General features: G+C 41.7%; 1 protein-coding gene across 2 annotated transcripts in view; it reads right to left on the bottom strand.

The window, feature by feature from the left end:
• CNTNAP5 (contactin associated protein family member 5) overlaps nt 1-23,529 on the bottom strand; it is a 967,841-nt gene that overhangs the window by 445,458 nt on the left and 498,854 nt on the right. For both annotated transcript variants that reach the window (XM_062199074.1, XM_062199079.1), the window contains exon 8: nt 59-323. In XM_062199074.1, the coding sequence (XP_062055058.1) occupies nt 59-323 (265 nt within the window). The remainder of the gene's footprint in view (nt 1-58; nt 324-23,529) is intronic.

The raw sequence follows: 23,529 nt of genomic DNA, 5'->3' as shown, positions 1-23,529 counted from the left end.
AACCTCCCTTCTCAACTTGGCTGAAGAAACCAGCTTAGCAGGCATCAGCACACAGTACCTGAGAGGATTTCGGTGACGCGCTCGGTCATTTTCTGGATCAGGAGTCTCAGGATCCCGCCCTCCAGGCTCAGCAGCAGGGTCCCTGAGCCCTCAGACAGCTCTGTGGACAGAAGCACACCGTCCTCGTTCCACGTTCGAAACTGGAAACTCACTGAGAGCCCATCAATTTGGGGGGTGCCAGGCAGCAACAAATAACTGCTGCTGGAGTTGACAAATGTGATGGGAACAATTTGTGGTTCGGAGCAGGAAAAAGTGACATTGCCCTGGAAAACAATAAAAAATCAAACATATAAAAGCCGTTTTTTATTCTGCATTCTGACAGCTGATATAAACAACCACTTGGAGCTGACCTTAATTTCAGGATCATTCCACATTCAGCTGCGAGATCTTAAAGGGGGAAAAAAATGTCAGCTTTGCTCAGAGACACATCCACGGTTGTTTTTTTCTTCCTGTGTGAAGGATCACGGTGCTATCTGTGAAGAGGGCCATATGAGACTCCAGGAAGGGAGGACGGTGGGACATGAACATTTTCTAGGGAATTTAAGATGTAAAAATAATTACACTCGCTCATCACATAAATCCGTATGGCACGCCGACCATGTGCCAAGCGTTTGGGACGGTTTTTAAAAAGATGCACATGGAAAAACTTTGTTACACAGTGAAATGTGCTAAAAGAGAGACGGAGCCCAGCTCTCATGGGAGCCTGGCAGAAGCAAAAACTAGATAAGCAAAGGTTTAGCGAGGAGGTGAGGCTTATACGGAAGGAGATCCGGGGAGCAGAGTGTGATTGAGCCCTAGCCAGGGTAAGTGTATGAGCAAAGACTTGGAGAAATTAGCACAATGGCATTCCGGGAAAACTGAAGACACCCTTTCATTTGCAAGTAGGATAGGGAGGTCCGGGGAATATGAAGGAGGAAAGGTTGGGAGGTGATTACAAACTGGATGTGGAAGCACTCTGATGCTTGCTGAATAGCTTTCTTTCAAAGTTTAGAAACAGTCAAGTACATGGACCACAGTTTCAATTTGCTGAGAGTATGTTCAGTAACAGGTAGTGCAGACTGGATGGAAAGCCTGGACTTGGGGATACAAGCTGTGTACACAATAGAAGCACGATGAAAAAGAAAATTATTATTTGCATAAGCAAGGGTAGAAATGAGTCCATGTTGATCTGAGAATAATTAGGGTTAATTTCTACATCAGGAAGTTATGGGAAATTAAGGAGTGAACACATGGTGCCCACCTAGGCCATGTGATTGGGTCACTTCCAATAGATGAGTCAGGAGAAAATTTTTAAAATAGTGAATATGTATTATATCATGAAAACCATTTGGAATTCATACTGCAAACTCCATAGCCAGCCACATCCTATTTCCCATTCCTACCATTTGTCTCTTTTATGTTCCGGGCATTCATGTTCACAGCCATGCAGTGAGTTGGTTCAGGTAAGCACGTCCAAACAGCCATGGATATTTTGTTTCAAGGCCACTGAACGCCAGACTTTGCACAACACCTGGCTCAGCCTTTTTCAGCTTCTCCCACAGCCAGCATCACTATGCAAAAAAGTTAGGGGTTCTACCCTATCTTGAGTGGCTGCCTGAGGAGTGGGAGTTTGTCCCAATGGTTCAAATGCCTACTCCCACATCAGATTATTTAGATTTGATAACCAGTTCCATCTCTCAAATCCAGCTTCCTGCCAATGCAGACTCTAGGAGGCCATGGAGATGACAACTGATTGTTTCCCTGTTACCTGCATGGGATACATGGATTGAATTCCCTGCTCTCGGCTTTGGCCTTGACTCAGCTCCACCTGTTGTAGGCATTTGGGGAGTGAATCCGCAGATGGGAACCCCCCCCCCCACTGCCATTTCCTCTCTCTCTCTCTCTCTTTCTCCCTCTCCTCTTCTCTCTCCCTTTTGAACAATAATAGTAATAGTAGTAAGAAGAAGAAGAAGGAGGAGGAGGAGGGGGAGAAGGAGGAGGAGGAGGAGGATAAGAAGTAAAAGAAGAAACCAATTGGGATGCCTACATCCTATATCCCAGTGCCTGGAATCAAGTTCCATCTGTGCTCCTGATTCCAGTGTCCTGCTATTGTATTCTCATGAGAGAGAGCAGCATGGAGTTCCTGGCCCCTGGTTTTGGTCTTGGCCCAGCCCCGGATGTTGCAATCATATGTGGAGATGAGTTAGCTGATGGGAGCTCTCTTTCCTTTTCTTTTTTTTTTTAAACTTTTATTTAGTAAATATAATTTTCCAAAGTGCAGTTTATGGATTACAATGGCTTTTTCCCCCCTATAACTTCCCTCCCGCCTGCACCCCTCCCATCTCCCGCTCACTCTCCCATTCAATTCACATCAAGATTCATTTTCAATTATATTTATACACAGAAGATCGATTTAGTATATATTAAGTAAAGATTTCATCAGTTTGCACCCACACAGAAAATAAAGTGTAAAATACTGTTTGAGTACTAGTTCTAGCATTATTTCACATTGGACAGCACATTAAGGACAGAGATCCCACATGAGGAGTAAGTACACAGTGACTCCTGTTGTTGACTTAACAATTTGACATTCTTGTTTATGGCATCAGAAATCTCCCTAGGCTCTAGTCATGAGTTGCCAAGGCTATGGAAGCCTTTAAGGTTCGCTGACTTCGATCTTATTTAGACAAGGTCATAGTCAAAGTGGAAGTTCTCTCCTCCCTTCAGAGAAAGGTACCTCTTTCCAGAGATCTTTCATTTAGGAAGGTTTTTTTTTTTCCAGAATGTCTTGGCTTTCCATGCCTACAATACTCTCATGGGCTCTTCAGCCAGATCTGAATGCCTTAAGGGCTCATTCTGAGGCCAGAGTGCTGTTTAGGACATCTGCCATTCTTTGAGTCTGCTGTGTGTCCCACTTCCCATGTTGGATTGTTCTCTCCCTTTTTTATTCTATCAGTTAGTATTTGCAGACACTAGTCTTGTTTGTGTGATCCCTTTGACTCTTAGACCTATCAGTGTGATCAATTGTGAACTGAAATTGATCACTTGGACTAGTGAGATGGCATTGGTACATGCAATCTTGATGGGATTGTATTGGAACCCCCAGGCACATTTCTGCAGTCAAATGCTCTACCCCTGAGCTATACCCCCTCTCCCAGGCACATTTCTAACTACACCATTTGGGTCAAGTCCGATTGAGCATGTCGCAAATTGTACATCTCCTCCCTCTCTTATTCCCACTCTTATATTTAACAGGGATCACTTTTCAGTTAAATTTCAACACCTAAGAATAAATGTGTGTTAATTACGGGGGGGGGGCTCTCTTTCTCTTTCTGTCACTCTGTCTCTTTCAAAAAGTAAAAACTATAAAAGAGTAATCAAAGGAATGTCCACCTGAATTCAGTTTTCCACTGAAGTGGCAAGATGCAGCATAAGATAAGTAATATGACTCTCAGTCCTAATATTTCTCACCCTTAAATTTAACTACGAAAGCCCCCTTTCCAGAAAAACATTCCTAGGTCAGCATTACTTGCATTTATGAGCCTTTTATGACTGAAAACAATTTTTACCAATAGTACAATTCTAATGATTAACTTTTCATCGTGCTACCACGAGCATATTCTCACATGAATTCTTGGTTGCAGTGATTCAGGTATTTTCTTCTCTTTAGGATAGAGCTCCAGAAGCTCATTAATGAGTCAAAGGGAAAAGCACTGCTAATTCATCAAGAAATTGCTTGCAGTTAATGCTGCCCACCATGACAGGCAGTAGGCTTAGCATTTACATATATGTCTTGTGAATTGTGCACAACATGTGTAGAATGTGTTATTCTCTCCATTTCAAGAATGCACAGCTGGCTGTAGAGAAAGCAGGTGACTTAACGGCAGCCATAGACCTTATTCACAGGGACAATGGTGGAAGACAAACCATACTTGTCTAGTGCAGAGCACTTTTATGTTTGGCCACCATCTCTGATACCTCCCTCCTCTACCCTGGGTGCCACCATGCTTAAAAGTCCACCAACCTGTTTATGATATGTCATAGATGTTTCAATTTGCATGTGTACATTTGTACTGAGTTTCTTTTCAAGAATAAAAACAGGATAAATCTGGCAGCTGTTAACTACAGTTGCAACCCAGCTCTATCATGGGCTGATGTGACCAGTCTATGCACTTGATGGTGTGCCACAAGAAAGTCATTTATTGAAAGGGCATCCAGAAGATTGTATAAATCAAAATCACACTCTGCTTTCCTGAAACAATGATACAGTCTGAGCCATAGATGTAAATCCTCCAATAATATTCTTCTTTTTTTAAATTTTACAGGTAGAGTTAGAGACAGAGAGAGAGAGAGAGAGAAAGATCTTCCTTCCATTGGTTCACTCCCCAGATGGCCACTACGGCCAGTGCTGTGCTGATCTGAAGCCAGGAGCCAGGTGCTTCTCCTGGTCTCCCATGCGGGTGCAGGGCCCAAGCACTTGGGCCATCCTCCACTGCCTTCACGGGCCACAGCAGAGAGCTGGACTGGAAGAGGAGCGACCGGGACTTGAACCGGTGCCAATATGGGATGCCAGCACCGCAGGCGGAAGATTAACCAAGTGAGCCATGGCACTGGCCCCTCAATAATATTCTTTATGAGCAACCTATGTAGCCTACTTACACTTCTTATTTTTACTTTTGCATAGATATTTTAAATTTCTTCCTAATGACACTTATCTTATCTCCCACTGAAATCTGTGCTCCCTGAATTGCAATTCTAAGACCCCAAATAAATGTCCATTTGCTTAACAGATCATCTGAGACTCTCTGGATGACAAAAGCATACCCACTGATGGCCAGCTAACTGTGGTAGGGCTGTTATTTGGACAAAGTAAAATGACAGATGCTCTCCAGAGGAGAAAGGTTAAGAGATAGTAGTAACTATTATTCTTTTTACTCTCTGAGGTCATTATCACCTCTTGTGATGACACAAGTGCAGCTGTACTCAAAGTTTCAGGGGAAATAGTTTGAAGTGGTGAGGATGATGAAGGCTTTGAAAACTGTAGGTAATAAGGGCTGCACTGTGGCATAGCCAGTAAAGCCATCGCCTGAAGTGCTGGCATCCCATATGGGGACCGGTTCAAGTCCTGGCTGTTCCACTTCCGACCCAGCTCTCTACTGTGGCCTGAGAAAGCAGTAGAATATGGCCCAAGTCCTTGGGCCCCTGAACCTGCTTAGAAGACCTGGAAAAAGCTATGGGCTCCTGGTTTCAGATCAGTACAGCTCTGACTATTGTGGCCAATTGGGGAGTGAACCAGTGAATGGAAGACACCCCCTCCCCCCGAATCTCTGTCTCTCTCTGTGTAAATCTGATTCTCAAATAAATAAATAAATCTTAAAAAAAACTGTAGGTGATCATGAAAATTCCTCCTTCCCTTCTTGCTTCAAAACTCAAGTTCAGCTCACCTGAGCCATCTTCTCAGTTCTCCTGGTTTAGAACAATGGAAGGTTGGCCTTAGATCAATGGAGGACTCCAGGCACTGAGGTGCTGTTCTACTCAATCAGTTCACTCACACCCGTTTCTCAGCTTCTCTCCCTTGCATTGTTTAAAGGGCCCAACTTTGCAGAGGAGCTCAGAGGTTAAAGCGCCCAGGGTCCGCACTGTGGCTTAGCGAGTAAAGCCACCACCTGCAGTGCCGGCATCCCATATGGGCACTGCTTTGAGTCCTGGCTGCACCACTTCTGATCCAGCTCTCTTCTATGGCCTGGGAAAGCAGTAGAAGATGGCCCAAGTGCTTGGGCCTCTGCACCTGCGTGGGAGACCCGGAAGAACCTCCTGGCTCCTGGCTTCAGATTGGCCACAGCTCTGGCCATTATGGCCAATTAGAGAGTGAATCAGCAGATGGAAGACCTCTCTCTCTCTCTCTCTCTCCTTCTCTCCCTGTGTAACTCTGACTTTCAAATAAATAAAAAAATCTTAAAAAACAGAAAATGTGATACACACACACATACACACGGTGCAATGCTACTCGGAATGAAATCTATCTTATGAGAATGAAATCCTATCTTTTTCAACAAAATAAATGCACTGGAAGCCATTATGCTCAATGAAAAAAGCCACTCTCAAAAAGACAAATATATTTGGCAATTAACATAGAATACCAAAAACACATTGGAATGAAATGGATATATTGCGATATGATTGTTGTCTTTAGCATTGCTTATACTCCTCTGAAATTGTGGTCTTCTTACTTCTTACTTGTTGAATGTTATGCTTAGTGGTGAATTAAACCTGTGAATATAGGGTATATTGCAATTATGTTTTTGCAAAAACTGATGAAAGGAAGGGAGGGGAGGGAAGAAGGAGGATTGGGAGGAGGAAGAGAAGTGTGGTTGTCTGCCTGGAATTGTACTAATGGAATGTATGAAATCTGTCCTCTTTTTATTAATTTTTGAAATGGCAACAAAAGAAATCCCTTCTATGCCAAATATGCCCCAGTTTTCCATTAGAACGTGAGTGTTCATAGCTCATGTCTCATGCCATAGCTGGTATGTGCTGCTTCAGCTTACACTCCCATCTCAGCTGTCCTCCTTGCCAGAAAAGGAGCTGCACAGTGTTGAGCAGAATGACCACCCACCCCATCCAGTAAGGTGGGACGGAAGAAGAAAAACACTAACTATGTGTAAAAATGCTACTTTTGAATTCAACATGGGCTATTTCCAACTAGGCCATTTGTGGCTTCTGAATCTTTCTCAATTGGCATTTGATGGAGTGTCCACCAGTCATTTAGAAAAGGCGCACAAGAGACAATATATTTCAGAATTGTGTCAAAACAGACTTGGCCCATGGTCCACAGATTTATCCTTCAGAATTGTGTCAAAACAGATTTGGCCCATGGTCCACAGATTTATCTTCATGTTCTTCTTTTCTCTGTTTCTCCAATTTTCATCCCTTGTACCGCAAGAAAGAGTCCCATTTCTCAGAGCCCTTCCATTCTACTCTAAGTTTAATTCATTCAAGGTTTCACAGTCCTTCAAGCCTTCCCAAACATTGGACAACAATGTCCTAAGCAGAAGAGTCTATAAGTCAGCTGCACAAATATGACTGTAATTCTTTGCTTTCTGTAGTAGTTACATGTATGCTATGATTATAAATAGTACAAAGCATTCGTTCAATGGCAAGGGAGGATTTTCTGTAGTCAAAATACAAATGTAGAGTGATTGGTGCTGTCTCATAGATTAGATTGAATGGAAGATGGAAAGAAAGCCAGTAATTGCCATGGTTCCGTTTTCCCTCTTCATATCTTAGAAGACCCACGGGTCTTTCCCTATTCAAAAAGGAAGACACTTAGGACCAGTGCTGTGGCATAGTGGGTTAAGCCAATCCCATGATACCAGTATCATCCCTGCTGCTCCACTTCCAATTCAGCTCCCTGCTAATGGACCTGGAAAGGCAGAAGATGGCTCAAGTGCTTGGGTCATGTTACCCTTGTGGGAGATCTGAGTGGAGTGTCTAATTACTGACTTCTGCCTTGCCCAGCCTCAGCCATTGACAGACTATTTGGGAAGTGAACCAGTAGTTGAAATATTTCTCTCTGTAACTCTGCACTTCAAATAAATAAACCCTTATAAAAGAGAGAAAGGAAGACACTCTACTTTTGGGGAGAAACATACTAAGACACCTTAGCCTCTCTGCCTTCATACTATTTCTGTTGCCTTTAACCTCCAGGGCACATAGTTGCTGCTCAACCCTGCATGTAGACATGGTAGCTAAGAGAGGAATTCTGCCTGCAGTTGAGGTTTCTGCAAATAAGACCTTATCCAAAGCTTGCCTCCTCTGATGAGATAAGCGGGTGGGCATAGAGATGGTGTTTCTTTCAGTAAGGATGCATAGAAGTAGCTTGACTAGATCCCATCTCCAAAGTCAGCTAATCAAGGACTAAGGGTTTCACAACCCTTGTTGGTCCTTTTCTGGTGCCCAGGTCTGCAATGATGCATCACCTCTAGTCTTGCCACTTTATTTAAAAGCAGTTCCAGGGCATGGTGTCTTTAGGACACTAGTCTTCCATCTTCCTGTTTGCCAGCCTTCTGAATAAACTCATTTCCTTTGCTCCAATGTGTTGCCCTCCAGTTACGGCTTTTTTGTACAGCAGGCATATGACTCTCTGCTTCCTGGTTAAAGGTGGCCTTCAGCATATAACTGAGGCTAATGTTGAAGATGATGGTGAGACTTTCCTGAGGCAGCAACTGGCACAAGTCCCTGGTCTTCCTATAATGAGGGCCTCTACTTGTTTCCATGGTAGCAGTTTTTTTGTACCCTGTTCTTTCTTTCTTGAATGTGCCCATCCTTCTCTAAGAGACATGATGACTGGCAGTGCTGGGACAAAAATGGAGAAGCCATTTGTCCCTTGGGGACTCCCAGACGATGTCTACTGTCAGGCATCTCTAAATCCTCTCTCCTGATTATGTCTGATGTTGACCCAATTTCCAGTTTTAGCAAAATTTCTGCTGAGGCAATATAGGAAAAAAAAATTGGTCATCATTGGACTGATCACCTTCTGTTTCTTATCCCCTGGGTCTGCCCTCGGCAAAACACCTGCTAGGCTAATTCAGCAAAGAATTACCCTACTTTTAAGTAGTTTTCCTTCCATTGATCCCCCACTCTGTCCCTCAGCTTTAAAACACACTTTTCCTTGTTGTATCCGGAGCTGAATACAATCTGTCTCCATTACTATTAACCTCATTGTAACAGTCCCATTTCTATCATTAAAAATTATCATGAATAATTTTTACTTTAACAATTCGTTAGGGAACTACCATGGCCTTTTCTTTTCAGTCTTCAAAATACGGAAGTTCTCACCCCATCTTGTTTCTGGGAGAAAAAGAGAAAGGGGGAGGGTGAGAAAAGAAGAAAGGGAGAGGGAAAGAGGAGGGAGAGGGGAAGAAGAGGGAGAAGGGGAGGGAAGAGAGAGAGCGAGAGGGAGAAAGAGAGACACTTCTACCAATGGAGCACAGAAGTTGGAATCACAAGACGAGCTTGCAGTCTGTCTTAGAGAATGCTTACATCTCTCTAAAAATACATATGATTTAGTACCATGAATAATGAAGGCTGGGATTCTGCCCTACTTGACCCAGGAAGCTTGATGGCATTTTAAGACCCTCCCAGGACCTTGAAATCCAATGACCAAGTTTGTGTCAGAAAAGGAAGCAAATGCTTTTCCTTGACTCATTTCCCCCAGGTGGGCAGTGGTAACGTCAAGTTCAATAACTGTTATGCAGGTGCAGTACCTGAGTTCGTACACAATGGAAACCTGTCTCAAATGAAGGGATTACAAAAGGCTTCTTTAGGGAGGTAACAAGAAAATTGAGATTTTTACAAGAGAGTAACTATTTGGAAAGTCTGGATCTGCATTTTCTGAGCAGAGAAAGGCAGCCTTAGCAAAAGCATAAGTCAGGAAGGTGTGTGGCATATTCATGGACCTGAACATGTGTCTACAGTTCCAAAGCTAGCATATCAGAAGACAAGATGAAGCGAAAATGGTAGGCATGGACCTGATATTTTAAGCCTTTTGACCATGTTGAAGTACCAGAACTTTATCCTACGGAAACTTGTAAATGGGAAGTGTGAAGAGGAAACTGTTGTATTGATTGGGGTGTGCATTCACAATTTCCCTTTAGAACATCCCTCTGAGAACTGTAGTCAGAGGCAGGGAATGTGTAGGATATAAACAATGGCCATGGAGAACCTTTTAGGCAGCTATTATAGCAATGGAGGCAAGTAGAGTTGAGGGTTTTTTGTAAAAATTATTTTATTTATTTGAAAGGCAGAGAGAAAGAGGGGAGAGAGAGAGAGAGAGAGAGAGAATGATTTTCCATTTTCTGGTTCAGTCCTCAAACGGCTACAATAGCCAGGCCTGGATCAAGAGCCAGGAACTCCATCTGGATCCCCCACATGGGTAGCAGGAGTCTAAGCACTTGGGCTGTCCTCTGCTTCCCTCCCAGGCTCAGTAGCAGGGACCTGGATTGGAAGCAGAGCATCCAGAACTGGAACCAGCACTAAATATGGGATGCTGGCATTGAAGTTTGCAGCTTAACCTGGGCCATGATGCCCACCCCAGGGGAGGGCTTTAGATAGCTGGGTCTAAAAGTCCCACAGGTTTAGTTGTGTGTTTCAGCTGGACTAGCCACAGGGTGTCAGATTAACCACTGTTTCTGCGTCTATCTGTGAGGGTTAGCCTTTAATGGGCGGACTTCAGTAAAGCAGATGGTCCTTCTAAATATGAGTGGATAGCATCCAACCCGGTTGGGTTTGAACAGAGCAAAAGACAGATGAAGGAGGAGTTCACAGCTTTGCTTTGCTGCCTGCCTGCTTGTTCTGTGACATCTCATCTTCCCTTCTTCCATCAGGCTGGCACTCCCACCATGAGCTCCCCTGGCTCTCAGGCCTTTAGACTCAGTGAATTACACCAGGGACTTTCCCCGTTCCCCAAACTGTGACACTTCCCAGAACCCGTATCCAGTGAGCCAGTTCTTCCTTATCCCTTTCTTTCACAGATAGCTATAGGTATGTGGACTAAGAGTATACTGGGGATTGCACAGGTCTAAGTCAGCTGAGCTGGTTCCTAGGTAGCAGGACCTTTATGCAAACTCTGAACAAGAACAGGGAGACCTCTACTTTGTCTTAAGAAGGAGTGAGCTTTATCTCCTAGGGACATCATAGAAAGGATCATAAATGGCACCCTCTTGCCTCTGCCTGCAGGATAGATCATATTCAGAGTAGGAGTGAGTATGGGGATGTGATATACTGACTCAAACAATAATCAAGTCTGTTAGCTTTTACCATGAACTTTCTGATTTTCAATGAGTCTTCTGCAATTTTCAGTGTAATTGATAGCCACACATAAAGCTGTATTATACTCACCCTGTAAGGATCCTGTAACAAAACAGCCTATACAATAGCCATCTTGGTTAAATGAATGGTTATTTCCAGGTTTAAGTGTTCAGTTTGGTTAGGTAAATAATCTTCACTTTGGTTTTCCAACCATACTGTTATTATTTCAGTCAGCTCTGTGAGTGTGTGTGTGTGTGTTGTTGTTGTTGTGTGTATGTACAGAGTAATATGTTTCATAATGATATTTTGGCCAACAACAGACCCCATATACCATGGGTGATTCTGTAAGATTTCACCACCTAGTGGTATCATAACCATCTTAGTGTAGTGCATATCCTCTATGATGTTCACACAATTGTGACCTCATCTATCAACCATTTCTTTGAGTCTATCTGAGTCATTATGAGCTGTAGGACTGATGACTGCATCACCCAGTTTTGTTTCTGAGAAACCTATTACACACAAACAACCATAAGGGAGACAGAGACAAGTAAACAGATGCTGAGAGAAACTTGCAGGTATGATTGAAAGGAGGTGTTCGCTCACGAAGGCACGCGAAGGTCAAGAAAGGCTCCCACTGTCCTCTACTGGCAGTGTAGACATCACACCGGAAGGAACAGATGGTTCCTGGCTGCTAGTGGATGATCCCCTGCCCTGGCAAGTGTTTCCTGATCACCATCACTATGTCCACCAAAAGCAAATAAAAACCCTGAAACTCACTAAGCCCCTCCATTGGTAATGTTTCTATGGCAGCATGATCACTAAACAAACTTCTTGCCTTCTTCCTCCAACAGAGGTGACCTATCCTGGCCTCTGTACTTTACTCCCACACCCCCTTTGTCCAGGCCCAGCAGACCTCCATCCCTGCCTATGCCTGGTGCCTTTTTCCTTTTCCAACATTCCTATCTTCACGGCTTTCTCTGATGACTGTCAGCAGCATGTGCTACAGGTAAAATTGTTTCTTATACTGCCTTGTAATAACAGCTACTTTTTGATAACTGAATAAGCCTTACATAATAGTGCATTTCTAGTTGAGTATACCCCATTTGCTTTGAATTCTGAGAAGAAAGTGAAACTGAAATATAGGCAGAACCAAATTCTTATCATGAATTTTCTGGGAAAGCTGTGTCTTCTCGCTCATGCTCATTGCTTCCTACTGTGTTCAGGGGACTAATAGAGGGTTGATATGGGAACAAATGAGATCACATGCAGGTTTCTAGCTCTCTGGCACTGCGCCTGGCTCCTTGTCTTTCTTTTATCCCTGGTCAACCACTTTGCTGCATGATAGAAGCCAGTCACTTTGAAACCATGTGCAATAAAAGAAACATCCCCTTACTTAACAACAGTTTCCCTCAGCTGTCTAACATACTAGGTGCACATCAGAGTTATTTGCCAGCCTGTTGCATTGTAACTTGCTATCCCATCAGAGTTGCCTTTCTTAAAGTTTTGCTGAACTATCCTTTAGGAGAGGTTATGACAAAACTGGACAGAATCAGTTACAGACAAAACTGAAGGCTGGATTTTCCATAGGTTCAGATTGACCAGAAATTTACCTTATGGTTAACAATAGTGTGAATAAGGCCAGCGCCGCGGCTCAACAGGCTAATCCTCCGCCTAGTGGCGCTGGCACACTGGGTTCTAGTCCCGGTCGGGGCGCCGGATTCTATCCCGGTTGCCCCTCTTCCAGGCCAGCTCTCTGCTATGGCCCGGGAGTGCAGAGGAGGATGGCCCAAGTGCTTGGGCCCTGCACCCCATGGGAGACCAGGAGAAGCACCTGGCTCTTGGCTTCGGATCAGCGCAGTGCACCGGCTGCGGCGGCCATTGGAGGGTGAACCAATGGTAAAGGAAGACCTTTCTCTCTGTCTCTCTCTCTCTCTCTCTCACTGTCCACTCTGTCTGTCAAAAAAAAAAAAAAAAAAGAATAGTGTGAATAGCCAGGCATGTAAAAGTCTGACTTGTTGATGAACATGTTTAAGGGACTTTATGTTTTTACAATTTTGTTTTAAATTTATTTAAAACGCACAGTTACAGAAAGAGAGTGAGAGAGAGGCAAGAGAATCTTTCATCTGCTGGTTCACCCTCCCCTCAAATGGCTATAATGATCAGAGTTGGGCTGATCCAAAGTCAGGAGCCAAGAGATTCTTCTGATCTCCCACACAGGTGCAGGAGCCCAAGTACTTGGGTCATCCTCCAGTGGTTTTCCAGGCGCATTAGCAGGGAGTTGAATTGGAAGTGGAGCAGCCAGGACTAGAACCAGGGCCCATATGGGATGACTGCACTGCAGAACCCACTACACTACAGTGCCAGCCCTTAAGGGACTTCTAGATTCATTTCCTTTAAGCCTATCATGTCCCTTCACTTAATTTCACCCAACTATACCTCCATTTACCTTAACTCCATAGATTTGCAAACAACCTCCAAATCAAAAAGTCTATTTTAGTCTTTTCCTTTCGTCTCTTTACAGGTTCACTTCTAGTAATAATAAATCTCTTTCTTGAAAGGTCAAGCTCTCTAAGAATAGAATAATACTTCCTTCCCTCCCTCCTTCTCTCCCTTTATCCACCCTCCCAACCTCTCCTCTTAATTTTTTAATATTTAATATAACATTTTAAATTCACATTATAGTTAGTCTTAATGCCCAACTAAATAAAGAGTTCAACAAGTTAAAAAGGTAAAAAGATTCTATGAACTACATTAATCTACTCTCATTAATAGCACATTTGCATGAGAATCTATGAGAATTGTGTGTATTAATTATCATGCATTTACTGTAACCCTGCAAATGCAAGGTATTTATAAATTACTTTAAAAAGATCAAATAGTTTACCTTTGCAAAAATAAAATCGGGCTCCCATGTATATATTTGATTGGATGGTTTGTTTTTTCCTTTAAATGGGAGCATGTGTGGGTGGAGCAAGGGTTGCATTTTTTGAAACCTAAGGCTATTGGGCTTCATTCCTAAGATTCCTATTGGTTCCATTATTGTTGAGTATTTGGAGACTTAACATCCATCTCCTTATCTTCTATCTGGTCTTTGAAGCACCACATCAATCATCTACTCTTGACATGAGAAATGTGATTAATTCTTTACTTTTAGGAAAGAGTCAGGGAATAAAGAAAGAAACCAAGGCTCTTTGCCTACCAATTCTTCTGTTCCTACAGAAGAAAGATCAAGCATAAGTACATTAAAAAATAATATGTAAGCTGAAGATTACATGGCTTGATATAAAAATAAACAACTCATTGTTTTTAAACACAGTTATCAGGATATGACAACCAATAAGAACATGATCCTTCTTCTGACCCTCTGCTTCCCCAGAAAGTGCCTACAAAGAAGACAGAAGGCTAAGTTCACACTGAACTGTGCTAGGCATTACAGCGCTTGAAACTCTCTTGGAGACGACAAGATGGGAGAAGTTCTGCGCAGCCACTTAGCTGTGTGCTGGTCCAGGGGCTGTGCAATGGAAAAAAAGAAAACAATGAGAGAGAGTGCAGGTACTGAGCAGCAGTCTGCTTAATGCATCCCGGTCACTCTGCCCCCAAGCTGAAGTGTGGCAACGGCTGATCGAAATCCAATAAAACCCTCCACCTAAAAGCTCCTTCTGTGTGGATGGGCCCTTCATAGCAGAGATCTTTCAGTAATAGCATTGTTACTCTGATCTTCTCATGACTGATGGCTGGGAGTTGCATGATGGGACTGTTCTTCCTGAAGCCTTCTGACACAGAGCCTCAGTACTCTAACTCTTTTGTCATGTGACTATAGAGCCAATTGGATGGATTGGCACTTGTCTTGTATACACAGGGCCCAACCTCAAAGGATGCCACTCCATTGACAGACATGGATAAAGAAACACCACAGTGATCTAAACCTGAGTGGATAACAGACGGGACAGGTTGAAGTGCACCAACACTGAGCTAATGGTCCTCTGTATTTGTCAGACATTCTTTAACTCAGAACCTATTAAGAGTTTAGTGGTTATTGGTTATTTATTCAGGTCCTGGCACATGGCATAACTGCCAAAATTTACTAGGTTAGAAGAACTGAGAAGAGGGACATTTTTAACAAATGACTTACTTGGTACCCATTTCACAGCTTCATTATTGAAGACAATACTTCCCATACTTGACTTGATGTCACTGCTGTATAATGACAGAAGCCAGCTCATAACAGCAAACCACAGCTGTGCTTGAATTTCCCACTTGGATGCTGCCTCTTCTTGGTATGTCTGCTAGGAATCCACGCTCTTGGATGATTTTATTTATTTGCTAACCTTGTGTTGGCTGCAGGGATGTAGGTTATGGCAACAGTGAGCCATCACTGATGTGTTGCTGGTAAGTAGTTCTCATTTGTGGACATTTTTCCTTCACTCAAACTTTGGCTAGTTATTTTGGATTTTTAAGTTAATTTAAACATTTTACTATCCAAGGACACCTATTATTTCCTTCTATTGCTGACTCAGGCCATTTAGCTATTTTGTGAAACACTCCAGAAAGTTATCATCTGCTCTAGTTAAAATGATAATCTGAAAATAAAGAAGCATGCGAGTTGCATGCAAGGTCAGTGTTCTCTGGTCTACAGCTCATTCTCAACTAGGCTGTTTGCCACCACTCCCTGACTTTCTTTCCCTGTAATTTCCTTTCACCCCCAATCACAGCTCCCCAACTTGGTTGGCAAAGATTCAGGCGTGGGCTCAAGTAATTTGGGAAGAATAAAACTGGGATAGGGGCCTGCGCCGTGGCTCACACGGTTAGTTCTCTGCCTGCAGTGCTGGCATCCCATATGGGCTCCAGGTTCTAGTCCCATTTGCTCCTCTTCCAGTCCAGCTCTCTGCTGTGGCTCAGGAGGGCAATGGAGGATGGTCCAAGTGCTTGGGCCCCTGCTCCCATGTCGGAGACCAGGAAGAAGCACCTGGCTCCTGGCTTCAGATCGGCACAGCGCCAGCCATTGCGGCCATTTAGGGAGTGAACCAACAGAAAGAAGACCTTTCTCTCTGTCTCTTTCTCTCTCACTGTCTATAACTCTACCTGTCAAATAAATAATAAAAAAAAAGTTTAAAAAGAATAAAACTGGGATAGTGGATCACTCTTGCTTTGTTGAAGAAACTATCTGAAGTTATATACCAGGGTTTGCTGAGAAGAGACCTTGATCCAAGCTATGATGAGTTTGGAAACTGAAGCAGGAGCTAGCGGAAGAGACCACGTTGGTGAGCAAGGACAAGGAGCTGAGTGATGTTCGCCTGTGGTAGCTCCTCAAATGCAATCATAATAAAAACTCTGGCACACTGCTCTTTTATATATTGAGAAAAAATAATAAATCAGATGTGGTTGTCTTACTATACCAAAAAACCAATTTTTCAGATCCTCTTGGGATTATAGCAGAGCCAGCTTGCAGTTCCGCTCACAGTGACTGGGTTTGGAGTTTCTTAAATATGCTATTTCCAAGGGTTATATTAATATGCTGAGCTGTTATTTACAAAGCATTTCATTGTGGGTGTTTATTTTGTTTTTAATCATCATCCAGACATCACAACACCCTGTGAGTAAAAATAAAGTTAGCAGTGCAAGACTGAGCTTCAATCATGAGGCATCAGACAAAGCCAATCAAGCATTTCTAAGCCAGGGAAAAATGATCTTGGTGCAATCTAATTTGTCTGGAAAAATTTCAAAGCCAATTCTTGATTTTTCCAAATGAGCACAATGATTTCTAATTTGATTTGTCTGAAAACTACCAGGACTGACTGGCATACTATCCATCAATGTAGGGGAAAGACTTCCCTGTATGTGAAAGCTATCTTCTCAATTCACAAACTCAGGGCCAGTAGGGGGTCACATAAAGGCTTTTATCTTGTGTGTTAGGGGAAGATAGGCTACTTCCTTTCCTAATGTATTTATTCACCAGAGGTCTATTAATTCATGTGAGCCAGGCTTGGCCCTATAGCCAAGGACATGACTTAGGAGGGGACAGGCTGAGATTGTGTGTCCCTGGAGCTTGTAGAGCAGTGAGTTGGGAGTCATGGGACAGGTTCAAATACTGAAAGGGTGTGCAATGAAGCATTGTACCAGGGCTTCATGAAGGACCTTTTGATTTAAGTCTTGTAGGATAAGCAGCAGGGGATGGAGTTGGAGGAAGCATTTAGGTGGAGAGAGAGGAAAAAAGCACTGGGAAGAAGGCCGTGGTGCATTTGGAGAATTTAAGGGAAGCAAAACACCTGGCATCAGTATGCACTGGAAACATGCTATTTCTGCCAAGATAAGCCATCACGAAGAACATTCATGCTCCCTTAGGTTTCATTTGAGGGACATCCAAGAGAGAGGTTTTGTTAGCATGGAGGAATGCTTTGCTGGTGGGCACAGTACATGGACAGGCCCAAAGATGTTCTCCCACAGGGCTTCCCAGCTGCTGCCCACCAAGTTTCTAGAAACTAGGGACCCACTGGGATCTACATGCATCCTTTGCCCTGAGTAAATCTATCTAGGCTCTGCCTCTTTTTTGCCTTCTCAAATCTACCAGCTCTCTGTTTCAGTTCTTTGGCTATGGATTCAGTTTGGGCTCCCTGCCTGCCATCGTCTCTGTTTCTGGCCCTGTGTTTGGGCTTATTCCCTGTGCACTGAAGATGCACACCCCATCCAGGTTCCTGGCTTTTGCAAATAGTAGCGCTTTTCACTCAGAGGAAAAATCCAAAGGAGGGCCTTTGGGAGCTGGTGAGTGGGAGGGAATGAAATCCAGAACTATGATTAAACTGAAAACATTTTAGTTTTAAACCCGAGGATAAAATCGCACCTCTATCCCAGGCACTGTTTAATTTCCAATACTGTATATTGTGCAAAGTCATTTGGAAAATGAATCAGGAAGCTCAAAATATTAATTATTAAATGATATTAATTATTAAAACATTAATAATCCTTCTTGACACTTACAGAATTGAAATTCTCAGGAATCAATCCAACATCAGACTCAGATTGATACCCTGAGTACCCTTATTTATAATAATAAAAAACTGAGTCTGAAAGCATGGGAATGGTTAACTAAACCTCAGTATGTACGTATGACGTACCATTTTGCCATCATGGTAGCAATGCTTGCAGTTAAGCATAAAAATTGTTATACTATAATGTCAAGTTAAACGGGCTGAATACAGATTTGCGTGTATAAACCAGGTAAAGACACCTATATACATATGTAGGTTTAGAACATGGACTACTTTGCTTAATAGTGACTATGGGAAGTGAAATTGCTGAGGTTTTTTTTTTTTTTCCATTCAGTTGAAACTTTGTCTTTTTCCAAGGTATTTTAAATGAAGAAGCATACATTTTAATATATTAAAGCTTTAGTTAAGTGATTTTCCAAATATGATTTCATTTGATAGCTTTCAGGACAAAAGTATTCAGGATTAGTAATCATTAGAGCATTTGTGTAGATTAACCAGAGAAAGAACTATATTAGTAAATCCAGCTGGGATAGAAGACAAATGGCTACTGCTTTTTAACTGTTTTCACCCTCTGTGTAATTTCAGAATTGTTTCTCCCCATTACTGAAATATTCTGTAAAGTATCTACTCTACTCAAGGAGACAAAAGTAATACATCAGCATTTTAGTAAGGCTCAAGGCACATGGTGGCAGTGAGGGTGGTGGTGGGATTGTGTGTGTGTATGGGTGTGTGTGTATGGATGTGTGCGTGTTTCTCTTTCTTCTCCAAACTGCTTTTCGTGGACCATGAACAAAACAACTTTGTAATCCACTCACAGGTATTTGCAAATTTGAAGACCAAATTCACTTTAATAAGTAAAAATGTTGGTAGCTTTGAAAATAGATTACAGGTTTCTACGTTCTTTGATGAAAACAAAAAAAACTAGAAAACTAGCAAGTGTGTGAAAATGGCAAGAGCTTCCAGCTGACCTGCAAAACAAAGTGAACTTCCAGCTCAACTATAATGAGTATATTATAAAGGTCAACTTCTCAATTGCATTAAAAATATTTATGAAATGGGAAGAAACACCCAATTCTCTATAAACATGTCTTTTAAAAGTTTTCCTATTTTTAAAAAGTAAATAATGAGAAGCTAGGACGCAAGGATGATTCAGTCTCTATAAATCTATAAGTATAATATACCACATTAATGTAATGAAACACAAAAACTGAATATTCATCTCAATAGATGCAGAAAAAGGATTTTTCAAAACTCTACATCTTTTTATGGTAAAAGCACTTAATGAATTAAATATAGAAGCAATATACCTCAACACAGTGAAAGTCACAGATGACAAACCTGTAGTTAAAATCATACCCAACAGGAAAAAGTTGAACACTTTTCAGCTCAGATGACGCACAAGACAAGAGATCACCTCTCACTACTTCTATTTGATATAGTAGTAGAAGTCCTAGCCCAAGAAATTACTCCAAAGAAAGAAATGAAAGACACCCAAATCAGCAAAGAAAAATGTAAAATTGTCTTTATTTCCAGGTGACATAATCATTTCTCTCTCTCTCTCTCTCTCTCTCTCTATATATATATATATATATATATATATATATATATATACCAAAAAGTTGCTAGCGCTAATAAATGTATTCAGTAAAGTTTGGGATAGAAAACCAACATGCAAAATTAATTTGTATTTCCATACACTAATAATATCAAACTCAAAAAAATAAACATGTCAATCCCATCTATACTGACATCAAAAAGGATAAAATGCTTACGAATAAATTTAACCAAAGAAGTGAAAGATCCTTGGAAAACCAGAAAATACTGATGAAAGAAATGGGAGGAACAAATATAAGTGGAGATATATCCTGTGTTTAGGGTCAGAAGAATTAATGTTGTTAAAAATGACCATGATACCCAAAGTGATTTATATATTCAGTGCAATCCCTATCAAATCCCAAATGAAAATAAATTTAAAATTATTATGCAACCACAAAAAATATAAATATTCAAAGCAATCTTGAGAAAGAAGAGAGCTGGAAGTATCACACTTCCTGTTTCCAAGTATATTATGGGGGCCGAAGCTGTGGTGTAGCGGGTGAAGCTGCCGTCTTCGGTGCTGGCATTCCATATGGGTGCCAGTTCCTATCCCGGCTGCTCCACTTCTGATCCAGCTCTCTGCTGTGGCCTGGGAAAGCAGTAGAAGATGGCCCAAGGCCTTGGGCCTCTGCACCCGCATGTGACATCCGGAGGAAGCTCCAGGCTCCTAGCTCTGGCCATTACAGCCAACTGGGAAATGAACCAGAGGATGGAAGACCTTTCTCCCTCTCTCTCTCTGCCTCTCCTTCTCTCTATGTGTAACTCTGACTTTCAAATAAATAAATAAACCTTTTTTAAAAAGTATATTATGAACACAGCAATCAAAATTATAGCACTGGCTATCCAACACATCAACCACTGAAGTAGGATCTACAGGCCAAAAATAAACCCATGCCCCTGTGGTAAACAAATATTTGTGAAGAAAGACGAGAACGCATAAAGGGGAAAGGGGAGTTTCTTCAATATTCTTCACAGTGAAAAAAACAGATCCACAAAAAAAAAAAAAAAAGGAAGCAACTGGATCCTTATTTTATACACTGAAAACAGCAATTCACAATGGATTAAAGAATTAAATGTAAGACTTGAAAATGCAAAGCTCTTAGAAGAAAACACTGTGGAAACGATCTTCAATACTGGCTTGGCAATGACTCTTTGGATATGACATAAAACACAAGCAACAAAAGCCAAAGTGAATAAGTGGAATGATACTGAAAAGTTTTTGCACAGCAAAGGAAGCAAACTACAAAATGAAAAAGCAACCTACAACGAAAAAAAATACTTGCAAACTGCAAACCATATATCCCATGAGGCTAATCGCCAAACTATCCAAAACACTAATAAGATTCAATAGCAAAGAATAAACTCTAGTGGCCTCCTCTGTGGCATGGCAGGTTAGGCCACTGCCTGTAACACCAGCATCCCATTTGGGCACTTGTTCAGTCCCAGCTGCTCCACTTCCAATAGAACTCACTGTTAATGTTCTTGGGGAAGCAGCAGAAGATTGCCTTTCATCCACGTGGGAGATCCATCTTTGGATTAGCCAAGTTCAAGATGTTGGGGCCAGTTGGGGAGTGATGCAGTGGATGGAAGACTTCTGTCTCTCTGCCACTGTTTGTTGTTCTCTGTAACTCTGCCTTTCAAATAATTAAATTTTTAAAAAATGAAAATTCCAGGGGCCGGTGCTGTAGCACAGTAGTTTATTCCTCTGCCTGCAGCACCAGCACCCATATGGGTCCCAGCTGCTCCTCTTCCAATCTAGCTCTCTGTTATGGCCTGGGAAAGCAGTAGAAGATGCTCCAAGTCCTTGGGCTCCTGCATTTGTGTGGGAGGCCTGGAAGAGGATCCTGGCTTCTGGTTTTGGATTGGCTTGCTCTGGATGTTGTGGACATTTGGGGAGTGAACCAGTGGATGGAAGACCTTTCTCTCTGTCTCTCCCTCTCCCTGTCTATAACTCTACCTCTCAAATAAATAAAACCTTTTTTAAAAAAATGAAAATTCCAGAAAATTCCAAATAAGTGATCCAAGTGACCAAAACGTACAAGAAAAGTCATTCCATGTTGTTAAACATTAGGGAAATGCAAAACCATAATGCAATATCTTTTCATATCTATTAGGTTGGCTAGTATCAGAAGCATAAAATACAGCAAGTATCAAGGAAGATATAATAAAAACTAAGCCCTTGCACCCTGTTAGTGAGAATGTATATTGATACAGCCTTGATAGAAAATAGTATAGAGGTTCCTCAAAAACTTAAAAATAGTGCTAATTATATACTGAAGTGATCTTCTGTATATAAAGAGAATTGGAAATGAAAAAAAAAACAACCTGGTGTTAAAATGGAAATGGCATAGAAAATTAATTATTTTGAAAAAAAAATTATGTAGGATCTCTGTCTTTAATGTGCTGTACATTGCTATTTAATGCTATAATTAGTAATCCAATGGTAGTTTTTTCACTTGATGTTGCTATATGGGCAAAATGTTGAAATCTTTACCTAATATATACTAAATTGATCTTCTGTATACAAAGAGAATTGAAAATGAATCTTTACATGAATGGAAGGGGAAAGGGAGCGGGAGGGGGGAGGGTTGCGGGCTGGAGGGAAGTTATGGGAGGGGGGAAGCCATTGTAACCCATAAGCTATACTTTGGAAATTTATATTCATTAAATAAAAGTTTAATAAAAAAAAAACTTAAAAATAGTCATACCATGCAATGCTACTATTCCACTTCTGGATATGTATCTGAAGCAAAGAAAATCCATAGTTCAAAGAGATATCTTGCCCCTATGTTTGTTCCAACATTATTCACAATAACCAAGACATGGAAACTACCGAAGTATTTCTAAGAAGATGAATGGATAAAGAAATTGTTAAGAACTTAGATTTCCAATTTAAGTCTTATTCAGCAGTAAGAAAGAGGGAACTCATACCATTTGCGACCATATGGATGAATCTGGAGGACATTATACTCAACAAAAAACATATTCACAAGGACAAATATGTAGAACCCAAAAAAGTCAAGTTCATAAAAGCAGAGAGTAGAATAGTGCTTCCCCCACATGAAGGAGTAACGGAAGTAAGATGTTGATCAAAGGGATCCAATTTGCAGTTATGAGATGAACATGTTCTGGTACAACATAGATGGTGATGGATATGTCAAATAATTTGATTGTGGTAATCATTAAATAATAAATACATCTATCAAATTATCACATTATAAACATTAATATATAGGCAATCTTTAGTTATATATTTTAAAATTAAAGACTGGAATGGAGTTCTAGTCTTCTGGCTTTAGCCTGTCCCAGCCTTGCTTGTTATGGGCATTTGTGGAGTGAGTTAGTAGATAGACAATTTCTCTCTCTCTTTCTCTCTCTCTCTCCCTTTCCCCTTTCCAATAAAATGAAAATAAATATTTAATAATAATAAGAAATATATTCTGTGCCACACATGTAATAATAAATTAATTAAAAGGAACATCAAAGAAAATTTATTGATGAAACTCTGGGGAAAAAGGTACCCTAATCCACTGTTGGTGGGGATGTAACCTGGGGCAGCCACTGTGGAACATAGTACAGAGACACTGCAGGAATCTGAAAATAAATCTACCATAGGACCCAGCCATCCCACTCCTGGAAATTTACCCGAAGGAAATGAAATAAGCATATGAAAGAGCTAACTGTACCCTCATGTTTTTTACAGCTCAATTCACAATAGCCAAGATATGAAATCAATCCAGATGCCCTTCCATAGATGACTGGATAAAGAAAATGTGCTAAATATACACAATGGAATACTACTCAGGCATAGAAAGAATGAAATCTTGGCCAGTGCCACGGATCAATAGGCTAATCCTCAGACTGCTGCACTGGCACACCGGGTTCTAGTCCCAATCAGGGCACTGGATTCTGTCCTGGTTGCCCTCTTCCTATCCAGCTCTCTGCTGTGGCTCGGGAGTGCAGTGGAGGATGGCTCAAGTGGTTGGGCCCTGCACCCCATGGGAGAGCAAGAGAAGCACCTGGCTCCTGGCTTCAGATCAGCGCGGTGCACAGGCCGCAGCGCGCCGGCCGCAGCAGCCATTGGAGGGTGAACCAA

This window comes from Lepus europaeus, chromosome 1 (genome assembly GCF_033115175.1).
Source record: "Lepus europaeus isolate LE1 chromosome 1, mLepTim1.pri, whole genome shotgun sequence".
In the NCBI taxonomy this organism is placed as follows: domain Eukaryota; kingdom Metazoa; phylum Chordata; class Mammalia; order Lagomorpha; family Leporidae; genus Lepus; species Lepus europaeus.
Note: the sequence above shows the minus strand (reverse complement) of the source record. Positions and strands in the feature narration are given on the sequence as shown.